This window comes from Uloborus diversus, chromosome 3, assembly GCF_026930045.1.
Source record: "Uloborus diversus isolate 005 chromosome 3, Udiv.v.3.1, whole genome shotgun sequence".
Classification (NCBI taxonomy): Eukaryota; Metazoa; Arthropoda; class Arachnida; order Araneae; family Uloboridae; genus Uloborus; species Uloborus diversus.
In genome coordinates this window covers 90,292,951-90,316,103 of record NC_072733.1, presented here as the reverse complement: position 1 = coordinate 90,316,103, position 23,153 = coordinate 90,292,951, and the positions used below count along the sequence as shown (strand labels likewise).

The following is a 23,153-nucleotide window of genomic DNA, read 5'->3' as shown; positions in this document are numbered from 1 at the left end:
AAGTACTCATCCTGATTCCCAAATTTAAAAAAAAAAAAGGAAAAAAATTTTTTTTTTTTTTTTTTGGCCAAACTCGATGTTTTCAGCAATTGCAAGTCTCTTTCCCACAGCATTTACATCTTCCCATGCTGTGTGTTCTCTCCTGTATGAAAGTTGATGACGAATTTGAAATAAAAATATAAGAGAAAATAGTTACAGACAACTATTTTTCATCAACTACAGAAAACGTTCCGTCACCGAACCGAGCGTGATATCTTTGGTTCTAAAGCAGTTTTTTGGCCATCAGAGGGCCTAGTTTTTGCTGTTACTGGGAAAGAGTTTTTAATGTAAATTTTTGATAATTTCTGTATAAGTTTTAGTATTCATTTCATTATGTAATTTAGTATTTTTGAGCATTGGGATCTTGGTTTTATTTTGTGTTTTTATAGATTTATTTTTACTTTTTGAGCTAATCCTAACCATGTGGTGATTGTTCATAATTTTGGCCTGTCTCTTGTTCAGTATAGTAACTCAGTGTTTTTTATTATTATTATGTATTTAATCACTGCTTTATTGCTGCCTTAGGATTGGATGTTTTTGGTTTCCTTTACTACTTCTATTATTTTTGTCATTCTAATTATTATTAATTGCTTGAATTTTGCAATTTTGTTTATTTCTGGTTTGTCTTATTTACCAGTGAGATAAATTGAAGATCTACGGCATTTGGACCTATAATTTTTTTTCCCAGTGTTCTACTGAGAGGAAAAAGGTTATAGCTTTTAGGAAACCATGCAAATCATGCTTAGCAAAAGCATCGATGAATGTCATCAAGGTGAAATATTTCACAAATGTGTTGTCAAAATTGGTATCATGTTTTGAAATTAGGAATACCTCATATAGTGAAAGAGTGCAGTGATTAGTTATAACTTTATCTGATCAAGTGTATATACTGGATCAAATGTTAAATAATGAGGATTTCTTAAACTATGTTAAGCTGTTCAATTCTAAACATATATGTTGTTCAAAAACTGAAATATTGAAATATGATTTTTTTAATATATTTTTTTAAATTTTCTTTAAAACAGAAATGAAAAATGCTTTAACAACTACAGGTAGTAATTTCATCTACGAAAGGAATTAATATAATTACACCCATTAATAATTTAAACACTTTTACTCATTTAAAGTTTTACAAATAATCATAATAATATGCATATAATTATTTGAATGTTGTTTCAGGGGGGTGGAAGAAGTTTGTTCATGATTTTTTTTACATGGTGGAATTTGTATATACAGTCAGACCTCGATAGAGAGTCATCTGCTTATAAGGTCACCCCGCATTTAAGGTTACTTTTCTAAAGTCCCAGCTCACTGAATAGGAATTCTATGTCATGTATTATCGGATATATGGTCAGGTCATAATACATTAATCTCTTATAAGGTCACTTTTGTCAGATTCCTTTGAATGAATTCACCACGATATATGATCCTTAAAAAGTGAAAAGTTGTTTCTCCTATTAACGTAGCATGTATTACACAGAATACAGTAGCAAGTGAGCATTACAACAGTGATACTAAAATATGGAACAGTAATGCAGGCACTCAGCGTGTACATATTGTACTCTTTTACCAGTCGTGAGAAGCTGAAGAAATTTTCAGAAAATAATTAGAATCCATTGTGCTTAAATTAAAGAAAAAACACATTAGTCCTGTATTAATGATAATTTTAAGTAAGGTAAGTTGCACATCAGTTGTTTGCTTGGGGATATTTGAATGCAGCTTTACTCTAAATGAAAGTTTTTAAAAATCATTTCAAAATTTCTTATTGATTTCAAAAATTTAAATTGGTTCACATCAATTTAACTATAATAATCTAATTAACTGATAGTTTTGAACGTATTGAATTTTGAAAAGAATTAATGACTTGCATGTTTATTTATCAATGAATACATATGAATGGGTTATAAGGTCAACCCACTTATAAGGTCTGTTTCGTGAAGTCCCGAGGGATGACCTTATATCGAGGTCCGATTGTATATTGTGATTGAATATGAATAGGTTTGTAGACTTTTATCAAATTATAAACTTTTCCAAATTCTTTCAGTAGTTAGTTTAGTTCAATTATCATATAAAGAGTGCTTTAGCTCACACTTTCTAGCAATAAAAAATTGAATAAACAAAAGTTTTCTGATCGTCCTTTATAGTAAATAGCTGAAAATGTGCTGTAATTATGTGCAAATAATCTATAGATTTTTGTGAAAGTGTAGTTAATGTTGAATATATAAGCATTTCTTTCAGAAATACTCATTTCTGGTGCAAGTTTTTTTACTTGTAACCAGGGGTGCCCCAAAAGGAGGTTATTGTAACCTCCCAAAAAATTTCTTATTCAGCAAATTGTTTCTGATAATTCAGCAAATTCCGAGACAATTTCAATATTAGAATTTTTAAATACCCGATTGTCTCTTTTCATTAGATGTACTTAAGGTGCGCATACCCATTTTATGCCCGGAGAAATTTGGAATTCTATTTGAAAAATTGAGAATTTCTGCTTTCCAAAAAAAAAATGTTGGTTCGCCGCTGCTCATAGCAAGCAGTTTTCATTTAAACTTGTGCTGGCTTTCAGGAAACTTGAGAGTGTACAATGTTTCTCTTATATGCTGGCAAGTTTTCTGAAAATTTGGTAACATTTGATGGAAACCTCTGCATGTGATAAGCCAAAAACCTGCAGATAAAATTGGTGTTTTTATAAAAGAAATGTTCATTTATTTGTGCATATACTAATTACTTGCACAAAATTTCATAGATAAATTGTACATAGTAAGTAAACTAATTTCTAACGTTTACAGCATATTCCCAGCCCAGAAGAATAATCAAAAAACTTTTTTGATTCTTTAATTTGTAGTTTGTGCCATAAATGTATGTGTCACTTAATTTTTGCTGGAAAATATCATTTGAAACTAGAGGTGGGCAATGTCGTTCTTTTTAATGATCTCTTTATCAGAGGATGGTTCATTATTTTGATCCGTTCATTTAACTCGTTCATTTGAAAGACTTCATTTATTTCAAAAAGTTGCAGGTGATCTCTCTGCACGACACACTCATGAACATTCGAAATGTTTCAATATAAGCATTATTCTTTGAATGAAAAATAACTAAAGTTATCTAAAAGTAAGAAAATATGTCTATGAAAAATTAATCAAAAAATATTTTATTTGGAGTCGGATGTAGAATGTTCAGATAAGCACAATTAAGCTGCTTCTTTGTCAGTGGGTGGGAGCAGCATACCTCAATGGTTTAGGAACGAGTCGCGAGTCAGCAAGTAAACAAGGGCGAAGCATTTCCCGATATAATTATAAAGCAAATGTTGAAGTAAATACAGAACTAGGTAATGTTTTTGAAAGCAGAATATGATTTGAAAAAAGACAAGATGGCATTAATTTAAAAAGAATTAACGTAGCTACAGCCAACTTATTGTAAACTTGTTTCAAAACAAAGTTTTTTTTAACATCTGCTTTTTAAATAAAAACTAGCATAAGTTGTTGAAACTGAACTTTTTTGGCCCTAAAAGAACCATCTGAGAACGATGACATCTACCCAAAAGAATAACAGAATTTTTAAAAAAATACTAAGCACTTTTCATACGGCACTTAAAACGACAAAATAAATTTTCTGGATCTGAAAGGACAGTTTAAGTATTCCTTTAGTTTTCAATTATCCCAAGAAAATGACACCACAAAGGAAAAGTACAGCTCAAGTCATGAAGAGAATTTCTTATCATTATCTAGCTTTCAGCCATAAATTTGACTGCTGAAACATGCATATTTTTCTTAATGGGAAAGTTTGGTTTTAGCGGGGGAGCTAACCGATGGAAAACTGCAAATTATGATAAGAAGATACCACTTGGTAGGAATGTTGTTTATGACTATTAAATGAAATTAAGACCCAGAGGCACTTTCAAAAACCGTTTAAATCCAAGATGGCGCCGTTTTTCAAAATGGCTACCCGTATTAGAGATTTTAAATATATATTGTACAAAAGAGGGTTTTGTATCGAATTATAGGTTTTTCAGGTCACAGATTTCATTTTTTATGTTGAAATTAAGCTAAATCTGCATTTTGGTTCTTTTTTTAAGTATAATTTTATTACTTACAAAAGAGATTATTTGCTTTTCAAAGTACCAATATAAAAATAGGAAAAATATTAAATGTAAATACAGTAGCTCCCAAAAGTGTTCGTACACCTTGAAATTTTGTAGTAAAACCAAAATAACACAAAACTGAATTCGAATATGAAGTCCAATTTTTTTTCACACCATTCCTATGCCATTGTGAATAAAACCCAGTAGTTTTTTTTGGAATATTGCCAGAGTTTATTTTTGAAATTTGTCAAAAAACGCAGAGACAGAGAAAAAATACGCCACAAAAATCATCGTACACTGAAATAGTTTCGAATAAATTCATAATTAAAATCATCATATGTGTTTTTTTTTTATTATTTTTGCATTGTAATGATACTGTAAAGTCATTTGACTTTATTTTTTTGTGTTTTTATTCCCTAATATTCTGCTTATCATTTTAAAATGGCAGGTATGCGTAAAAAAAACAGCAAACACGATTCGAAATTTGGTTTTTTTTCCCTCACAGTAGCCGTAAATTGATTTGAAATGTCTCTAAATTGGTTAATTCATACCATTCTATAGTGAAGGGCTTGATAAAATGCTTTAAAGACAAGAATCGGATCGAAAACAAGGTAAGAAAAGGTCAACTGGCAAAGTTAACAAAGCGTGATCGGAGGTTTACAGTTAAAAAAAATATGAAAAATACACATTTCAGAACTGAAAAAGTTTCTACAGAATTGAATGAAACATTTTACGTTTAATTTTTACCTAAAATTGTTCGAAAAGTTCTCGGATTAGCTAGATTAAATGGGACCTCTTCCCGCAGAAATTTTCTTGTTCGTGCGAAAAACAGTAAGATTACACTTTCCGTCGTAAAATCAATGTTAAATAAGCTCAATACGTTTTGGAACAACGTCTTATTTATAGACGAAAATAAATTCAACATTTTGGGTTAAATTGTTGTATAATTGTAAATGAAAGAAAAAAAGAGGAATTTAATCTTAAGAACTTAGTTGGATCGGTTAATCAGAACGGTGAAGATGTTCTTGTGTGAGGGTGCATCTCAGCATCAGGACTTGGAAATTTGGAATTTTTTGATGAAATAATGAATTATGCTGTTCATTTAAATATTTTAAAAAGCAATTTAAAACTATTACCCCAAAATTTGGTAATCGGAAACAACTTTGTTTTTTATCAAGATAACGATAAGAAGCACACGTTCGCCGTTTGGTGCCTCAAAATTTGTCCTTAAGCTTGGAAATATCTCCTCAATCGCTAGATTTAAACTTAATGGAACATATTTGGAGATATCTGGTGGCTAGATTACGAAAATACACCATTGAAAGGAAAAGCGAACTAGAAACAGTAAGACTCGTAGTGCGGCTGAACACTTACTCAGAAATTGCACACAAAAAGAAAGAAAGAAAAAAAAAGAAATCTATCCCTAGACGTTTAAAAGCTGTTGTTGATACTGCATGATATTCAACTAAATAATAACTTTGTAAAAAGTTAGATTATTTACTAATTTTTTGACATTTTTTCAAAGTGTACGAAGACTTTTGTGAGATAAAATTTCCGGTAATTTTTGTTTTTTGATTTTTTAAAAATTATGTTTTAATGTTTTATTAAAAAATTTTTGTGTAGTTTTGTTAAAAAATAGATCATAGATCGTATAATAAAATACCTATTCCGAAATATTAATTCTAACCAATGGATAAGGGCCTATTTCATTGAAAGTCGTAGGTGTACGAACACTTTTGGGAGCCACTGTATGTACCAAAATATTAGTACTATGTCATTAGTCAAACACTGCTTCATTCTTCGCATTAATTTTTGCATAGTAGTGTGCAGGACAGACCAGCACTTCTGCAGCTACGCTTGTTTTTGCTGATTTTGCAGGTGCACTCAATGAACTCAGTGCACGAATCAGAAATTTCAAGAGAACTCTGACCATTTCAGCTGCCATCCAACCCTATTCACTTGGAGATGGTGCATGTATAATATGTTTGTGAGCTTGTCCCAAAATGTGTTCAGCCTGAAAAGCACTACGCAATACTTTGTTGGTGGCAAACTTTAAAGTGGCCGATTTTTTGTCATATTCAACTCTTTCCTTGCTTCATTTACAATTACGCTATTACTAGTGGAACAGTACAGTAGTGCTACTACATACCTTTCAGGTTGCGAAATAAATAAAAACGCCACAGTTGCTTCTTTGAATATCATTCGTGCCTTCCGAGTTGATTTTTTGAATTTCCCAGTAAAGCTAGGAATGCTGTCACAAAACCTATGAAGGCATGAAATCCGGGTAAAGCTTTTCTTTTCCTATTCTTTTCCAATAGCTTCATATATGGCATGAACTGTAATGCATTTGCTGTTGTTTCCTGTTACAAAAGCAATCCAATGTTTATCTAGACTTAACGTTGACAAGGAAAAAAAGTAAGATATTGCAAAAACTAACACATCTGCATCAACAATGCACACTACAATATTCCTGAAACGATTTTCTACCATGTCTTGAAGATGCACTATCATTCTTGAGCTTGTTTCTTCTGGGCCAGGGCAAGTAACATCAATGGGAGAAGTTTTTGCAGTACTATTTCCTTTAATGTCTTCATCCAAAGTCGTTAGAACCTGTACATTTGTTATGGTACTTACAGCTAACGTACCTAACAGCAGTGGTGACGGTTTGAGGCTTATAAGTGGAGTAGGGGGGGGGACGAAAAAAACCACTAAAAACCATGGGATTTTCAGCGGCAGCAAAAGATGGAAAAAAAATGTACATAAAAGGAATTGATATCACTGTGCACAATAATCCTGCTATCGATTACTATAAGGTTCTGGTCATTTTCCAAAAAATGAATTTCCAAGTTCTTTCAAAGTGCTATAAAGAGCTCGAACCTTAGTAAAATATTTAATTTGAAATGAGTGGTACTGCTCAAGATGGAGTCTACTATTTTCTTCATGTTTTAGCTTAATATCACACTTAAACTCTTCTATTATTAATCGGCTTATTTGTGGTCTGTGAACCATCCAACGCCTAAGTGCTGATGGATCCTGTGTCAATCCTATTGCACCGCCATCTCCTTTTACTATTGCATTATTTTGTTGGTGTGCTTGATCAATACTGATTGCTGAGAATAATCTATTAGATTTTCTTCTCTTAAACTCCCGACATAAATGATCAATGTAGCTCTGATGGTAGTTCAATCTCTGCAACATAAAGATCTTTTTAGATGGATTGAAAACGGACGTGCGTAATTTAAAGCCACAAACCTCTAAAACCTTTGTTGATTACTATGAAAACATATTTAAACTTTACGTTTGTAAAGATATTGAGACTTTCCAATGCCAGAGAATTGATTTTATTTGGGGCATATATGTTACACCAACGATTAAAGGTCAAACTAGAGAGAAGTGGGGGGAGCAAGAATAAGAAAACAAGTGCTTTCACTCGGTACTTTACCTAAAAATTGGCCCAGGATTTTTAAGAAAGTCAAATAACAAAGAAGGATTCTTTGCTCTGTTAGGTACGTTTAGCTGTAAGTACCATAAAAAATGTGCAGGTTCTAACGACTATCAGGGCCCGACTAACTAAAAGTGAGGCCAAAGGCCCACCTGGAGGCTCCCTGAAGGCTATTATTTTTAAAATGTGTGTATTTTTTGTATAGTTGTAATGATATGCATAATTCTCTAAGTAATTTGGGGCCCCTTAGGAAGAGTGGATCCTAGGCCCAGATCTAGTAGGTCTGTGCAGTAATCAGGCCCTGACGACTATAGGTGACGACATTACAGGTAATAGTACTGCAAAAACTTCCCTCATTGATGTTACTTGCCCTGGCCCAGAGGAAACAGGCTCAAGAATGATACTGCATCTTCAAGACATGGTAGAAAACGGTTAAAGGAAGATTGTCATGTGCATTGTTGATACAAATATCTTAATCTTAGCAATATCTTACTTTTTTTTCCTTGTTAACATTAAGTCTAGATAAACTTTGGATTGCTTTTGGAACAGTAACCAACTTCAAATCCATTACAGTGCTTGCCATATATGAAGCTATTGGAAAAGAAAAGGAAAAGAAAGGCTTTACCAGGATTTCATGCCTTCATAGGTTTTGTGACAGCATTCCTAGATTCATTGGGAAGTCGATAAAATCCACTTGGGAGGCAAGGGTGATATTTAAAGAAGAAACTGTGGCATTTTTTATTTATTTCTCAACCTCAAAGTTCTATACCGAGCGAAATTTTTGACATTTTTGAAAGGTAAATTGTAGTACTACAGTACTTTTCCACTAGTAATAGCGACACTGTAAATGATACAAGGAAAAAATGGTTTATGACCAAAAAAAAAACAGGCCACTTGAAAGTTTGCCTGCAACAAGTATTGCGTAGCGCTTTCAAGGCTGGACACATTTGGGGACAAGCTCACAAACACATCATATGTGCACCATCTCCAAGTGAATAAGGTTGGATGGCAGCTGAAATGGTCTGAGTTATCGGATATTTCTCATGCACTGAGCTCAAAAAGTGCACAAGCAAAATCGGCAAGAACAAGTGTAGCTGCAGAAGTGTTGGTCTGTCTTGCACACTATTATGCAAAATTTAATGCGAAGAATGAAGCACTGTTTGACTAATGACGTAGTACTAATACTTTTGTACATATTTGCATTTAATATTTTTCCTATTTTTATGTTGGTACTTTGAAAAGCACGTAATCTCTTTTGTAAGTAATAAAATTATATTTAAAAACAGCACCAAAATGAACATTTAGCTTATTTTCAACATACAAAATGAAATCTTTGACCTAAAAAACCTATACTTCAATATAAAAACCTCTTTTGTACGACATATATTAAAAAAACTCTAATATGGGTAGCCATTTTGAAAAACGCCGCCATCTTGGTTTTAAACGGTTTTTGAAAGTGCCTCTGGGTCTTAATTTCATTTTATAGTCATAAACAACATTCCTATCAAGTGGCATCTTCTTATCATAATTTGCAGTTTTCCATTGATTTTTGTCGTTTAGCTCCCCGGCTATTTGAAATGATTATAGCCGCACTTTTCTTTGTTTGTGGTATCATTTTCTTGGAATAATTGAAAACCCCAGAAAAGTTATTTTTTCCGTTTGAGTGCATTATTAAAAGTGCTTAGTATTTTTTAAACAAATCTGTTAATGTATTCTTTTTAGTATAAATATGTTTCAGAAATAGAAAAATGTTACCATCACGAAACTTCATCCTATTTTTTCATATAAATGCTCCATACTAAAAGAGAAAAAAACATATGTTGCTAAAACTTTAAGCAATTGGCACTAAATTAATCCTTGTTCCTCTCTTAAGATGTATTTGTGTGTTAATTTAGTTAGAACTATTTAAATGGTAAAAGTTTCTTAAACTAATTTATGGTTCTCAACATACAAGTTACTCATGATAAATATCCTAATATGCCTCTTTACTTAGCCCCGATCGATAATTGGCATAGATGAGGGTAAAAATCCTAAGAAAACAATGATAGTGAAAGATTTCATGCTTGCTACAGAGAATACTTACTTTAAGATTTTTATTATGATTACAGTCAATATTGCGGTTGTAAGACAACGAATTTTTGTAACAATGGGTTTCACATCTAATAATTTAATGGGGAAATTACTTGAAGTTTACTGTTTTTCATCCTAACCGATTTTATTATTATTATTATTATTAGCATCGAGTTGTACCTTAAGATTAAGCAAATCATTTAGTGAAATCCTGAACTCTAAAAGTGGTCTATTTGCTAAGATATAAGCAAAAGCAGGCCTCAGATTTTTCCTTGACGCACATGCTAAGTATAATAAAAGTGCTTAAAAAGGTGCGTTTCTTGAAATATTTTTTTTCTAGCTACAGCACTGTATACCACATATCAATAGACCTTGTATAGCGAAAAAAGTAACAATAAATATATTGGTAGCTCAGCCGGAGTACCGGATTACTTAATAAAAAAAAGACTCATCTAAATACTAGGGAGCATTAAAATACTCCACAGTACCGATGGGAACAGAAAGAAACAAAACGCAACAACTTTTAAAATGAGGGGGAAAATGGACCACAATAATCCTTATTAAAAATCTCTGGATATGGAATGTTAAATAAACGACTTGGATGTCGTCAACCAAGTTAAAAATGAAGCCAAATCAATATAGATGGTTGTTGATAGGGATGTTATAGAAGACGACAGGATCGGCAGGAGAATGATAAAAGCTGGTTTTAAAAATAATTTTGACGATAGAAAGCGTGTGAAAGATTTTAGCGGGTGCAGGAAGTGGAAAGCCCAACCATTTTGTTCGTAGATCAAACAAGTTACACAAAACATTACTAATGGATGCATTTTAAAAGATTAAAGAAAAATGATTAAAGATTGAAGAAAAATGATGAGTAAAGCAGAAAGTAAAAAGGTTCAAGATGAATATATTGTACTGGAGATTGATAGAGATAGAGAGAGTTGAAGATTTGAAGATGAATGTAATTCAAAAAAAAAATCATAATGATAATCGATTTTATCACAAATGCATCAAAACAAGGTTTCAAACTGCTCATTGTTCAAACGAACGGTCGTTCATTTTTTACGTGAAGGAACGGTTCCGTTCCTTTTAAAGATTCGTTCTTTTTGACCTGTTCGTTCATGAACGACACATCCCTATTTGAAACATACCCTGTGCATGACTTAAGATATGGAATAATTGTTCTCTCAAGAAATTGGAATTTCTCAAGAAATTTGTAAAAATTTATTTTTGAAAGTCCCTGGATACTTTTGGTTACCTAGTGTAAAAATAGCGTGTTTCAGAAAGGACTTCTCTACTTAGAAATGACATAAGCGGCTGTCCACAAATGATGTCACGCTTTATGGGGTTTTTGTGAAATAGTGAGTTTGTGACAAGGGGTAAGAAGGGGAAACATGAAGTGTGACACCACCCATTTTTATATGACTATGTTAATGAATAATAGTATGACATGTGAGAGTAGGGTAGGTTCAAAAATGTTGAAAAAAGTATGACATTTATATGGAAATCCTCAGACAGCAAAAGACTGAGATAGAAAAGTGAAGCAAGTGGTATATTGGACAGACAGGTCTGGAATTTTTCTACCCTAATTTTTGTAAATAGTTCAAAGATTGGACATTAGAGGACGCTGTATTCACAAATGTCTTTGAAATAGTGTATGAAAGTGAACTTGTTCATCAGAGGTTGCTATGAGATCAATCTGACCACCTTTTACAGCAGTAACGTAATGCAATTAAAGGGTTAAGTTTTAAGTTTCTCTGCAATTTTTTAAGCAGTCTCTACTGAGGAGTTAGAACCTTACCGTTGGTTGTGTCTTTTTACTGGTGTGAAAGGTGGACATATTGAATCTATTGCAGTGTCATTTGACCTTGAGCACACTTTCATATGCTATTTAAAAGACATTTTACTTCAGCGTCCTCTAATACAGTGCTTCTCAACATTTTTTCCTTTACGACCACACTTAATAGTTGGCTCGATTCTTGCGGCACAGTAAACCAAATTTCATATGTTAATATGGACTATGTTTTCATCATTCACTAATCGAAACAAGGAAGGGAAAAAGCCAGAGTTTCCATATGGATTTTACGTTTATTCTTTTAATTATTTCAGTTTCTTTAGAAATTGAATTGAAGTTCATCATGAATTTTAGTGATTATTACTGCCAGCAAGTCCCAAACTTTCACTTAACAGGGCTGAGACACTTATGCCTGTCTTGAGGGAAAGTGGGTCTTTTTATTCAGCTTTATGTTGAGAAGAGCTACAGGAAGTTTTTTAATCGAGGATCCAGACATGATATTTTTTTGTTCTTGAAAAGTGTCAATGCTAAGAATAATGGTAACAGTTACAGCTCATGAATTACATGATCAGAAATTTTTATGTACACATTTTGTTTACTAGCAGCCAACTTCCATTCAAAGGTGCTTCGCTAAACCTGGTTTTAAGGAGCGGTCATTCCTGAGGTCAATTAATTTTTCTTATGAAGAAAGTTATTTGCTGATGCGTCTACTTATCACAAACCTAGACATATAATTCTATGCTAGTCAACTTGAAGTATTGCTTAAACTGTGCTCTGAATCAAGGCCAAATGTTCTAACACCATATTAAGCTTTTCTTTCAGGGTGTATATATAGTTGGGCTGAACCTAACCTGGCGCAATCGTAATGCTGTGATTAGAATCTGCGTAACCTTCATAATGCTACCGCGCTAGGTTTGCCCCATTTATAGTTGGTACGTTTAAATATGTCCATGTCAAATTCCTCTCTCCACTGCTAAATTTTGGGTTTGAATCCATTTAATTGTTCAGACATATAAACACAATATGAAAGTCCAAGAGTTCTTCGATTCAGTGTGTTAATATTCTCGAATATATCAGGCGTGTACACTTATTTTCCGAGAAAATATTTGTCTTGTATTAAACTGGTATGTTTCGTTTTGTCATGAAGCATCAAAAACTTGTACCTTGTCCCCCCAACTCAAAAATTCTCGACTGGACCTTGCTTTTTAAAAAACAGCAATCCTTCATGTGAAGAGGCAGGGAGAGATGTTTTGTTCCCGAAAGTACAATCAAAATATTACGATTTTTACTGCTTCTATCAAGGCTGACTTCAGCTCATATGTCATATTGTTTGCCATGAGAGTTTTAGGATGGAGGGAACTGATTTGAACCCTTGGATTAGAATTTTCGTGTTTAACATAAACCCTTCGCCATTTCCCATTTTTGCAACTGCTCCATTACTACAAGTGCATGTGCAGTTGAACGCTGGATCCCTCCGCTTTTTATTAATTTAGCTGTAATGTGGAATAATTCAAACCAATTGCAAGCTGAGAAAATTCTTTGCAGAAAATATAATGATCTTGAATGCATCCTCCTCAGCAAGAGTTGTGCACCTTTTATATCTGTTGATTCATCAACTTGAAAAAAATAAAATTCAGCTACTTGTAGTTTACCAGCCATTGTTTTCCATGCCCCCCGTCAAGTCATTAGATAGTCGCCTGTTAACATTGTCTGAAATTGGCCCTTTGACCACTTCATTCATTGCATCAGAACCTGTCGTTCTCTGTATGATTTCTTTAGATGTTGGTAAAATAAATGTTTCAACATTGGTATTAAGTTAATGAAACTAGCAGCACACACACACACACAGTTAATGAAATTAGGAGCATTTCATGTGATTTCTTGCTCAGATAAAATAAGTGTTCTTCCTTATGCTACATCTCTGAAAATACCGTGGCGCACTAAGGACCTTGTCGCGGCACACCAGTTGAGAAGCAGTGCTCTAATATTCAAGCTTTAAACAATTTTTTAATCGAAATGTATAAAAATTTTTAGACCTGTCTGACCAACACATCACTTATTTAATTTTTCTATCTCTCACTGTTTTGCTGTTATGTCATTCTAAAGTACAGAAGTCCTTTCTGAAATGTCCTGTCTATTGTTAATGCATATTTTAATTTTTTTTTCTTTCACTTTTAGCTGTTGAACCATTCCGGAGTATATATCTCTCTGAAACTGTGCTTAAAAGACTAATGACACAAAATATATTTTTCAAAACGAAGCCAACAAATGATGGGTATGATGATCAGCCGAGTACACCTCTTTATCAAGCAGGAAAGCCAGCAGATTATTTTATTTTAATTTTGGAAGGCCGTTGTCGAGTAACAGTGTGTAAGGAGAATCTTGTATTTGAAACTGGTCCTTTTAGCCATTTTGGAATTCCAGCGATAACAGTAACAGTAAATTCTAGTATGTACTTATCTTACTTTTTTATTATTACTATTACTGGATCATTTTCCACTAAACAGCGCAGTTTAAACACGGCAGGGAATGGCACACACTATACAACAGGGGAAAGACATTTAGAGGAAATTATACATTTTGCTGAAGGTACTGTAATCTCTCTTGGAAATGAAAACACTATTTTAATGAAAATTAAAGTGATCCAATGTGATGATTTGCAAAAGTAGTTATTGTCATCATTTTTTCCCCCTTACGTGGGACAGGGTAGTGACAAAAGTGTCTCAAAAGTCTAGTTCAACTTACGTATTGTCAAAACTACTATCAATGAAAATCAATATCACCTAAAGTAAGGCGGAAAAACTCCATACAAACAAGGATCAATCACTCATTGAGTGCTTATTACATTGAGTGCAAAATTAATCATCTGAGATAGGGTAATAACAGTCATTAAAAGTACATAACAAGATTTAAGTAAGGAACACCCAACTATACTTGACTCCCTTTGTTTTAGCAACGAGTACCAAAAAAGAGTGTTTCTATAATGAGGCCACGATTCAAAGACTGGATAATGGGTTAGTATAACTATTCCCATGTGTGAGAATCATTAATTCCATTCTACGTCTAGGGAATGACAAAAAAAGTCAAAGGACATTTTTTATTATTTTTTTCAGAATCATGCAAACTTTGAAAAGTCTTCATTTGATATTTTACAACATCGCACAATAGTTGTTAATAGGTTGAACAACAATTCCTTTACAAATATATATGGATTTTTTAAATTTTTTAGAACTAATTTTGCTTTAAGGTTAATGTAGGGACACACAGGGGTATTACATTTTTCATTTAAAAAAATATTTAAATGAATAAGAATTACAGAGGGTTTGTTTTAGCTAATTTTGCAACTATCAAAACATGTAATTAAAGCATTTTACCATCAGTTTGATTTTTATAAAAGTTAATTTGTCACAAGGAAGTTCTTGCAACAGCAACAAGAATGTCGCAGTTTAGAGAAAATGACCCTATTAGTGTTTTAACTTTTCACACTAAGAATTCAATTATCAAATTTGACCCTGGAATTTTTAATTTCATTCCATTCCTTATGCAAAAAAAAATGAATCATTGTTTTACATGATCTTAATAAAATCTTATTCTTGAAATTTTGTGATTTTTACGATACAGAATTTCTCTAAAAATGCTGAAATCTCTTTGGTTTAGGCTAATTCATTTTGAAGTTTAAAACTATTTGACTTGTGCTAATTTTATTTTTCTTTTATAATTATTTTTCAATTTGATTTATAATTTTTAATATTTATTATTTTAGTTACACATTTTCAGAAGAATTCTAAATTAAAACATTATAGAGTCTTACTTTTTCAGCTACTATCAAGCTAAAATATTTTAGTTTAGTTATGAGTGGTATTTGTATTTATTAGAAAGGTTTTAAAATTAAGTAAAGAGGTTGACATTGAATTTATACTATTTTTTTTTTTTCAAATACTTGACAGCCCTAAAGTGAGGGCTTAAAAAATGGAACTTTCAGTATTTGAGCTGGTCCTGTTGTAGTGTGTTGATTCTAGATGATTAATCTTGCATTGTTAGGTTAACCACCTTGTTGAGTAATTTCCTGTCCTAAAGAGTTTTTTAATGAAAAGAGAAGTGTAATATTGAATTGACCAATTTAGCTCAATGTCTAGAGCTTTTCATTTAAAAGCTTGTCTCACCACCCCTTGCTTTCCGCAAAAAGTTTTTTACGTATATTTTATGTAATGTCCTTGTAAATTCAGTAAAAGAAAGTAATGAGATGATATTGATGGGTAACTTAATTGTGTTTCTTTCAAATCATTCTTATTCGATGTATTTTTCCACACTTGATTAAATGTGGTATAAAATGCATTTGTATGCTATAACAAAATATAGAATGTTATTTTAATAGCTCAATGTTGTTCTGATTTTCAAAATTATTTGCTCTAAAGCAAATAATGTATTTCTCCAGACTTTGTTAAATGCAGTATAAAATACATTTGTGGAGTTTACTTTCAAAACTGATTATATCAAGTTTTATATTTTTTTGGAAAAATGAAAAAAAGTTTTACTCATAAACACTAACTGTTAGATTTTCAAATTTTTCACTATGTTTGGTAGAATAACAAGTGACTATTTGCATAAGTCTAGGAATTTTTCCACATTTTTATGAGACCTAAACTGCCAATTTTATTTTGGATATACAGTCGACTCCCGCTACAACGCAGTTCGACTTACGCGAAATGGCTATAGCACGGTTTTTTTTCCAGTAAATAATTTTAGAACTAACGTGAATTCCTCGCCCGCAACACGAAAATTTTCAGAAGGGAATCGCAGTGGGAAATTATCGGCTTTGTTATTGGCTACTAACTACTTACCATTAAATTATGACATTCGTTATTTTATAGAATGCCTAGTTATTTCATGGAATAACCGATCGTGTCCGTTAAAGTGTAAACCGCTCTTGTATTTCATGGTTTAACTAGTTATTTCATAGAATAACAATCTGCAGCCTGTTAAAGTGTAAAATAATCTATATCATATATCTTGCACGACAAATACATTTACCTTCGAACCCAACTGCATTTATGAACTATTCCAGGCTATAGGGAGAGAACTTGTTTTTTATTTGGGCCAGTTCATTCTGGTTTTTGTTTTAGAAATAATGTTCTTTGTAATTCCAAGTGTCATTTTAGTAATCCTTTTTGTAACAAATGATTTTATGGTACGTTTCCATAAATGCCATTTATAGGCTGCATAAATTAGATAAATTGCTTCTTTTTCATTTTAATTGTCTATCATTAGTTAATTTATAGAATACCTAGTTATTTCATAGAATAACTAGCTAAAATGTCAAATTAATAACATGTTACACACTTTAATGGAGAGGATCAGTTATTTCATGGAATAACTAGGTATTCTATAAAATAATGGATGTCATAATTTAATAGTAACATATAGAAATAACTTCTCCGCATTTAACGTATTTTTTTTTTTTTTTCATTTTAAATGCGAAAGTTGATGAAATATAATGACACCTAAGAGCACTGTTCCATCTAAAGTTTGTCAAGACAGAAAGAACAAGAGAAAGTTTCTGACAATAAAGAAAACTAAATGTTCTCGTTATGCTTGAAAATCTAAAATTGGGTCAAAGGTAGCACGACAATATTAGGTGTGAGTAAATCTTCCAGACGTACAATTAAAAGTCAAGATAAGAAAATCTGTAAAAGTTTGCCGAGTAGTGTCTATGCAAAATGCAAAAATCTTGAAAATAGAAGCTCCTCTTTGAGAATTAAAGAAACCGTGTGTTGCCATAGATGGAAATGTTATAAAAGAACTAGCTAAGCAACTGTATTTGAAAATACATTAGAATAACAATCTGATCACGCAGCATAAATCATCAATATCTTCATTTATTAAAGTTGCAAATATCATAACTGAATCTACTGCACAGTATTATTATAGAACATCATTTTATCATTTCTACATACTGTATGCAGGGCCGTTGCTAATTCGAAAAACTAGGGGGGGGGGGGGCACTCATTTGGCGACCACTTAATTGGAACATGCGTTTGAAACAATATGCAGATAGAGAGAGAGATTTAGCTTTTGGTTTAGCAGGGATAGTCATATCACAAGATCTTAGTACTATCAATATAAATTTAATTATAAGGATATAATATTCAATCAAAAATAGGGGGTGTCAGAGGATTACCTCCTGGCATCTTTTCGAAATTGTAGGTTAAAAAAACGCCATTTTAGACTATATTTTAAGTTTAAGAGGAAGGGGAGAGGAGGTCCAGGGGGAGGATAACCTCTCCCGATAATTTTTACCCAAATTAAGGTTCCCAAAATGCAATTGTGTGTTATATTTGATTATATTCAAGAGAGGTGGTCCGTGGGCTCTCCCCCGAAAATTTTTCAAGACTGTTATTTGAAAAACATTGTTTTAGACAATTTATGGTGATGTTAAGGGAAGAAGAGACTCAGGGTCATCTTAAGGTAAGGGGGAGTGTGACAGGTAACGGGGTCCGAGGGCTCTCCCCCAGGGTTTCAAACTTTTACTGGTGTATATCACAATACTTTGAATCTCTCTTTGCATTAAACTGTTTTCTTTTTTTTCCTCTTTCTGTTTCAAATATATTTCGGCGACCCATGCATTTTTCTCCACTTAGCAATGATTTTCAGGACAATACTTTTCATCAAAATATTACATTTGGGAACGTTTTGGCGGCCCCTATGAAGCCATCCTATTTATTTATCTTTTTTTTTTTTTTAGCTGAAGAACCATGAAGCATGGTTTTGTATAACCAGGGCCGCAGAGAGACAAGGCGTGCACCATGTTAGTTTTGTGACCGGTCCTCCATCCCATTGTGCTAATTTTTTCTATGCACAGTACTTGGAACAAGGCCATAGTTTCCAACTAGGCAGACATACCCACTCTACGGCCTAATGAACAGTGCACTGAATACATTTTTTTTTTTTTTTTGCATTAAAAAAGTGTGAAGCGTACATTTCCACGGCCCTTACTTAGATAATCTTAATAAAAGAGAATCATGGGTGTTCCTAAATTTTATTTTAAGATTACATTTATATTCAAATTTTACAGAAAAGATACTTTTTTGTCACTATTATTTCAATTGTTCATTTGTAATTACTATTTGATTTTTTTTTAAACAACAAAAAGTTTGCCCTTTTTGTTTGTTGCATCGCTAAAATGAAATTAGCCGTCCCACTTCTGAAAAACTGAGGGGGGTAGCACCCTACCCCCCTGGCGTCAGCCCTGACTGTACATACCATATTGGTTTATTTTATGTCTCTCCTTCCCGTTGATCATTGATTTTGCGCATAGTAATAACATTTTATTTTGATTAAGATAGCTTTTTTAAAAATAGAAATAAAAATTCAGTTCTTTTTGTAAGAAATGGTAATGTATAATTAAGGAAAGTTTTAAAACAGTTTGAAGTGGTGTTAACAAGTGTCTAAAATAATTAGGTATGTTTATAAAAAATTTTAAACATTCCCTTTCCACAACGTGAAATTTCGACTTACGCAAAGGGTCTTGGAACGCATCCCTTGCGTAAGTCAGGATTCAACTGTATTCTTTTTTGCTGTAAACAGTGGATATCATCACTTTTGCAAAAAAACACGCATTCTCTTCAGTAATAAACATTAAAATTGAAACAAAATATTCAAAAATTTTTAATATATATATATATATATATATATAACTACTTTATTCCTTTCTATTTACTTTATTTTTTTCGTTGAACATTTCAAAAAAAAAAAAAAAGGACCTGCAATCCAATTAAGTATGAACAATGAAACTGCCCAAGCCGATTCAAATAACAACATTGTAAGTATTAATAGATCACAATTTAAACATTAATTAATCACAATTTAATAGTAATTTCAATTATTTAGTATTAATTAAGTAAGTCCCGCTGGCCTAACTGATAACAGACTTGGCAAGGTGCTGCGATCCCTTAATACGGACGGGTATCATGCTTGATTGGAAATGCTCAACCAGTGCGCGCGCGTTGCTCTATTATTTTATTTGTAAACTACTTTTGAATTAGAAGTGGAATATTCAAATTTGGATATGTGCTCTTTTTAATATGAAAGTGAATGAGTGGATACCGGCAAATAAGGGATAGGTTCCACTTTGATTAAAGTGAAAAACAACGTAAATAAAGCAAATATTGGAGAAGATACAGCATATAGCTATTTCAAGGCTACAATGGAGCCTCTTCATCAGTGCAGAAAGCTCACCAACACAACCAAAAGTTGCGAGAGAACTGACAAGAACCAAGTGGACACCGGTATTTATACCAAAGAGAACCAACCAATAAGAATACAGGAACAAGACATCAAACAACCAATCAGCGAACAGCATGTACACTCCGGGCTCAAAGCAGGGGGAGAGACAACCAATCAGAAGCCAGGAGGCAAAAAGAGTGCGAGACAGCGAAGAAACAGGAAAGGCAATTAATTACTAGTTCAGAAGTTACGTTATTTTAAGCCTCATGGTTTAACGATGGCTTCTTTTGACGTGAAATCACTTTTCACTAATGTACCAATTATTGGGGCATTGGATTGTCTTAAATTGAGACTCCAAGAGCATCATTTTTCTAGTTTTGAGATTGACAAACTTGTTTCATTTACTTGTGTTTGTCTTGAGTAGAATACTTTTGTGTTCAATGGTACTTACTTTCGCATATCTGAAGGTTTAGCAATGGGTAATCCTTTGAGTCCTCTTCTAAGTGACATTTATATGCACTATTTTGAGACAAAACTTTTTGAAACCATAACGTTTCCGTTCTATGTTCGTTACGTTGACGATTGCTTTGTTTTGCTTGGCCAAAACCAGGTTGATAAAGAACTTTTACTTTCTACTCTAAATTCTATCGATCCTTGTATCCAATTCACTATTGAAATGGAAACTGATAATTCTCTTCCATTTTTGGACGTCTTTATTACTAAAAGTAATGATGAATTTATGACTTCGGTGTTTCGTAAGCCTTTTGCTGTTACACTACCTCCTCACAAATGGTCTTCTCATCCTCCAAACCAAAAGTTGGCCTCATTCAAGGCTTTTGTGCCTCGTGCTTTGAACATTTGTTCTTCCTCCAATTCTTTAAATGCTGAGCTTTCTTATCTTAAAGCAGTGGCTTTCGATCGTGGTTATTCTCCTAGCATCATTGATTCAATTTATAATAAGTTAATGAAGCCCTCTCATTCTGAAAAGGTTTCTGCTTCTAATGCTTCGTATACTATTGTTTTGCCTTATTATCCAAAAGTTAGTCATCAAGTTGCAAAGATTTTGAAGAAATTTGGTTTCGATACAGCTTTTTCTCCAGTTAATAAGATAAAATTTACAAACTTAAAGGACCCCATTGATTGCCATAGCAACTGGGGTATTTATAGCATCTCCTGCAAGTGTGGACTTGGTTAGGTTGGACAGACTAAATGTGCTCTCAAGCACTGTCTGAAGGAGCACGAAAACTATGTTAAACATAAAGAACTTGCTCGTTCTTCCATCACTCAGCATTGTTGGACTTCTGGTCACTGTTTTGACTTTTCATCCGCAAAGATTATTCGTAAATGTTCTTCGGTTTATGACCTCGATTTCTGGGAATCTTACTATATTTGGAAAAATTCTTATACTCTTGTCAATGATTTTTCAGCACTCCATTTTTTCATGATATTTGGAAGCAATTTCTGTAATTAATTGCCTTTCCTGTTTCTTCCCTGTCTCGCACTCTTTTTGCCTCCTGGCTTCTGATTGGTTGTCTCTCCCCCTGCTTTGAGCCCGGGGTGTACATGCTGTTCGCTGATTGGTTGTTTGATGTCTTGTTCCTGTATTCTTATTGGTTGGCTCTCTTTGGTATAAATACCGGTGTCCACTTGGTTCTTGTCAGTTCTCTCGCAACTTTTGGTTGTGTTGGTGAGCTTTCTGCACTGATGAAGAGGCTCCATTGTAGCCTTGAAATAGCTATATGCTGTATCTTCTCCAATATTTGTGCTTTATTTACGTTGTTTTTACTTTAATCATATTGTAGCACAAAGCTTATATGATAATTTTGTTCTGTTTCTTCTTCTAAGCAATTATAATTGCAAATAATACTTGCGTTGTGTTATTGTAATATAAAACAGGCTCAGGAAGGCGAGGGAATTCATCAAAACATTTATTACATTACATATATCTGATGTACAAGAAGGGAGAACTCAACTATACACATTTTTTATTTTACAAATGGGAGCAACAATTTAAGATACTGAGGGAGTTCATTTTCTGAGTTAGTTCATTTCTTATTATGAAAAATTTGCAATTTCATACCTTTTAGGTGGGTTGGGTTTGAATCAAAAACAGTGATGACAGTTTAACACACAAGAAGGTACCTTCTTCTATCACCAGGCATCCATAGCCATTTTGGGCATCCAGCACTCCACACTGTTATCAAATTGTATCAGTGTAGACATTCTTCAAAGGGCATCAGCATCTAGTTGAAGTCACCTCTTATACACTTTCAGAATTAGCCACATGCATATTTTTCCTTTTTGGGTAGGAAACCTTGCTTCTTAGCTTTCTTTGGGGATCTCCAAAAAACACCCCACATGGCAATCCTTTTCTTCTCCACTGCCTCTAACCACCTTGTTGTTCTCCTTTTTCTCCCACTGTTGCCACTCCCAAAAAGAACCCCTTTCCAAAAATCTCCCCCCAGACCAACCAGTGCAGAGTTGAGTTGAAGAGAGTGGATGGGGAAAGATATGTTAGAATTTGCTACAGTCAATCCCACAAATAGTATAGCAAAAGATAATTTAGTAACAATTTCCTACAGCTCAAAAATAATTAAGGTTCTAAAAGAGGTCAAATAACACTCATGTATTCAAATTTTCACCTGAATTAGTTTCATATCTAACTGTAACTGTCCATTCACTGTTTACATATAGTTGCATCCCTAAGACATACCAACAATTTTTCATATAGGTTCCACTTTGCTGTAAAAGACCTGGTGAGAAATAAGGGGATGGATAAAAACCAATTTAGTGGTAAAACCAATGTTAGCGCATTTTTTAGCAGTAGATATAAACCACTTCAAGAAGAAAAAAATTCATGGGTCGATAGGGCTAATACTAGAGATTCTAAAGACAAAAAAAAAAAGTTTTTTCCAAAGTGGATATAATCCGTTTTGAAAGAAAACTCCTTATCTGTATGCTAAAACCTGCTCTAAAATGGTATTTTACAAACTCAATGTTGTTCTGTTTATAAAAATTATTAGCTCCAAAACAATTCTTTCCTGCTGCAAAATAGTTATGCTGATATTCCATTCCCCCTTCCCTATCATTTTCTAAATAATTTGTAATCTGTTAAACTTGGTGAATGCAGTATTAAAGCGTATTTAAGCGCTCAATGAAATACTAATTTTGTTTTCAAATCTCAGAAATCATACTTTGTTTCCTAAACGCTTAAATACGGTTGTTAACTTTGACAGAACTAATTTAAAACATTTGAACGTAACATGTGCTACATGGGATATTATAGCAGAATTATTATTAACATTCACCCCGCCCCATTGGCGTAGCCAGGATTCTCGCTTGGGAGGGGCAAGCAAGGATGGTGGTTTATCAGGGGTGCTTGTGATCCAAAAATTTGGTAAGTTTTGTGTTGCTGATCCCGAAAATTTTGGGCTGACAACACATTCCAAAACTAAAAAATTTAAAAGCAATTAATGGTTCTGTTTCAGTACTTTTTGTATGCATAT

The 23,153-nt window shown here is 33.1% G+C and overlaps 1 protein-coding gene across 1 annotated transcript in view; it reads left to right on the top strand.

Annotated features, from left to right (window-relative positions):
* LOC129218841 (unextended protein-like) overlaps positions 1–23,153 on the top strand; it is a 154,004-nt gene that overhangs the window by 127,128 nt on the left and 3,723 nt on the right. The window contains exon 7 of the mRNA XM_054853162.1: positions 13,603–13,872. Within this exon, the coding sequence (XP_054709137.1) occupies positions 13,603–13,872 (270 nt within the window). The remainder of the gene's footprint in view (positions 1–13,602; positions 13,873–23,153) is intronic.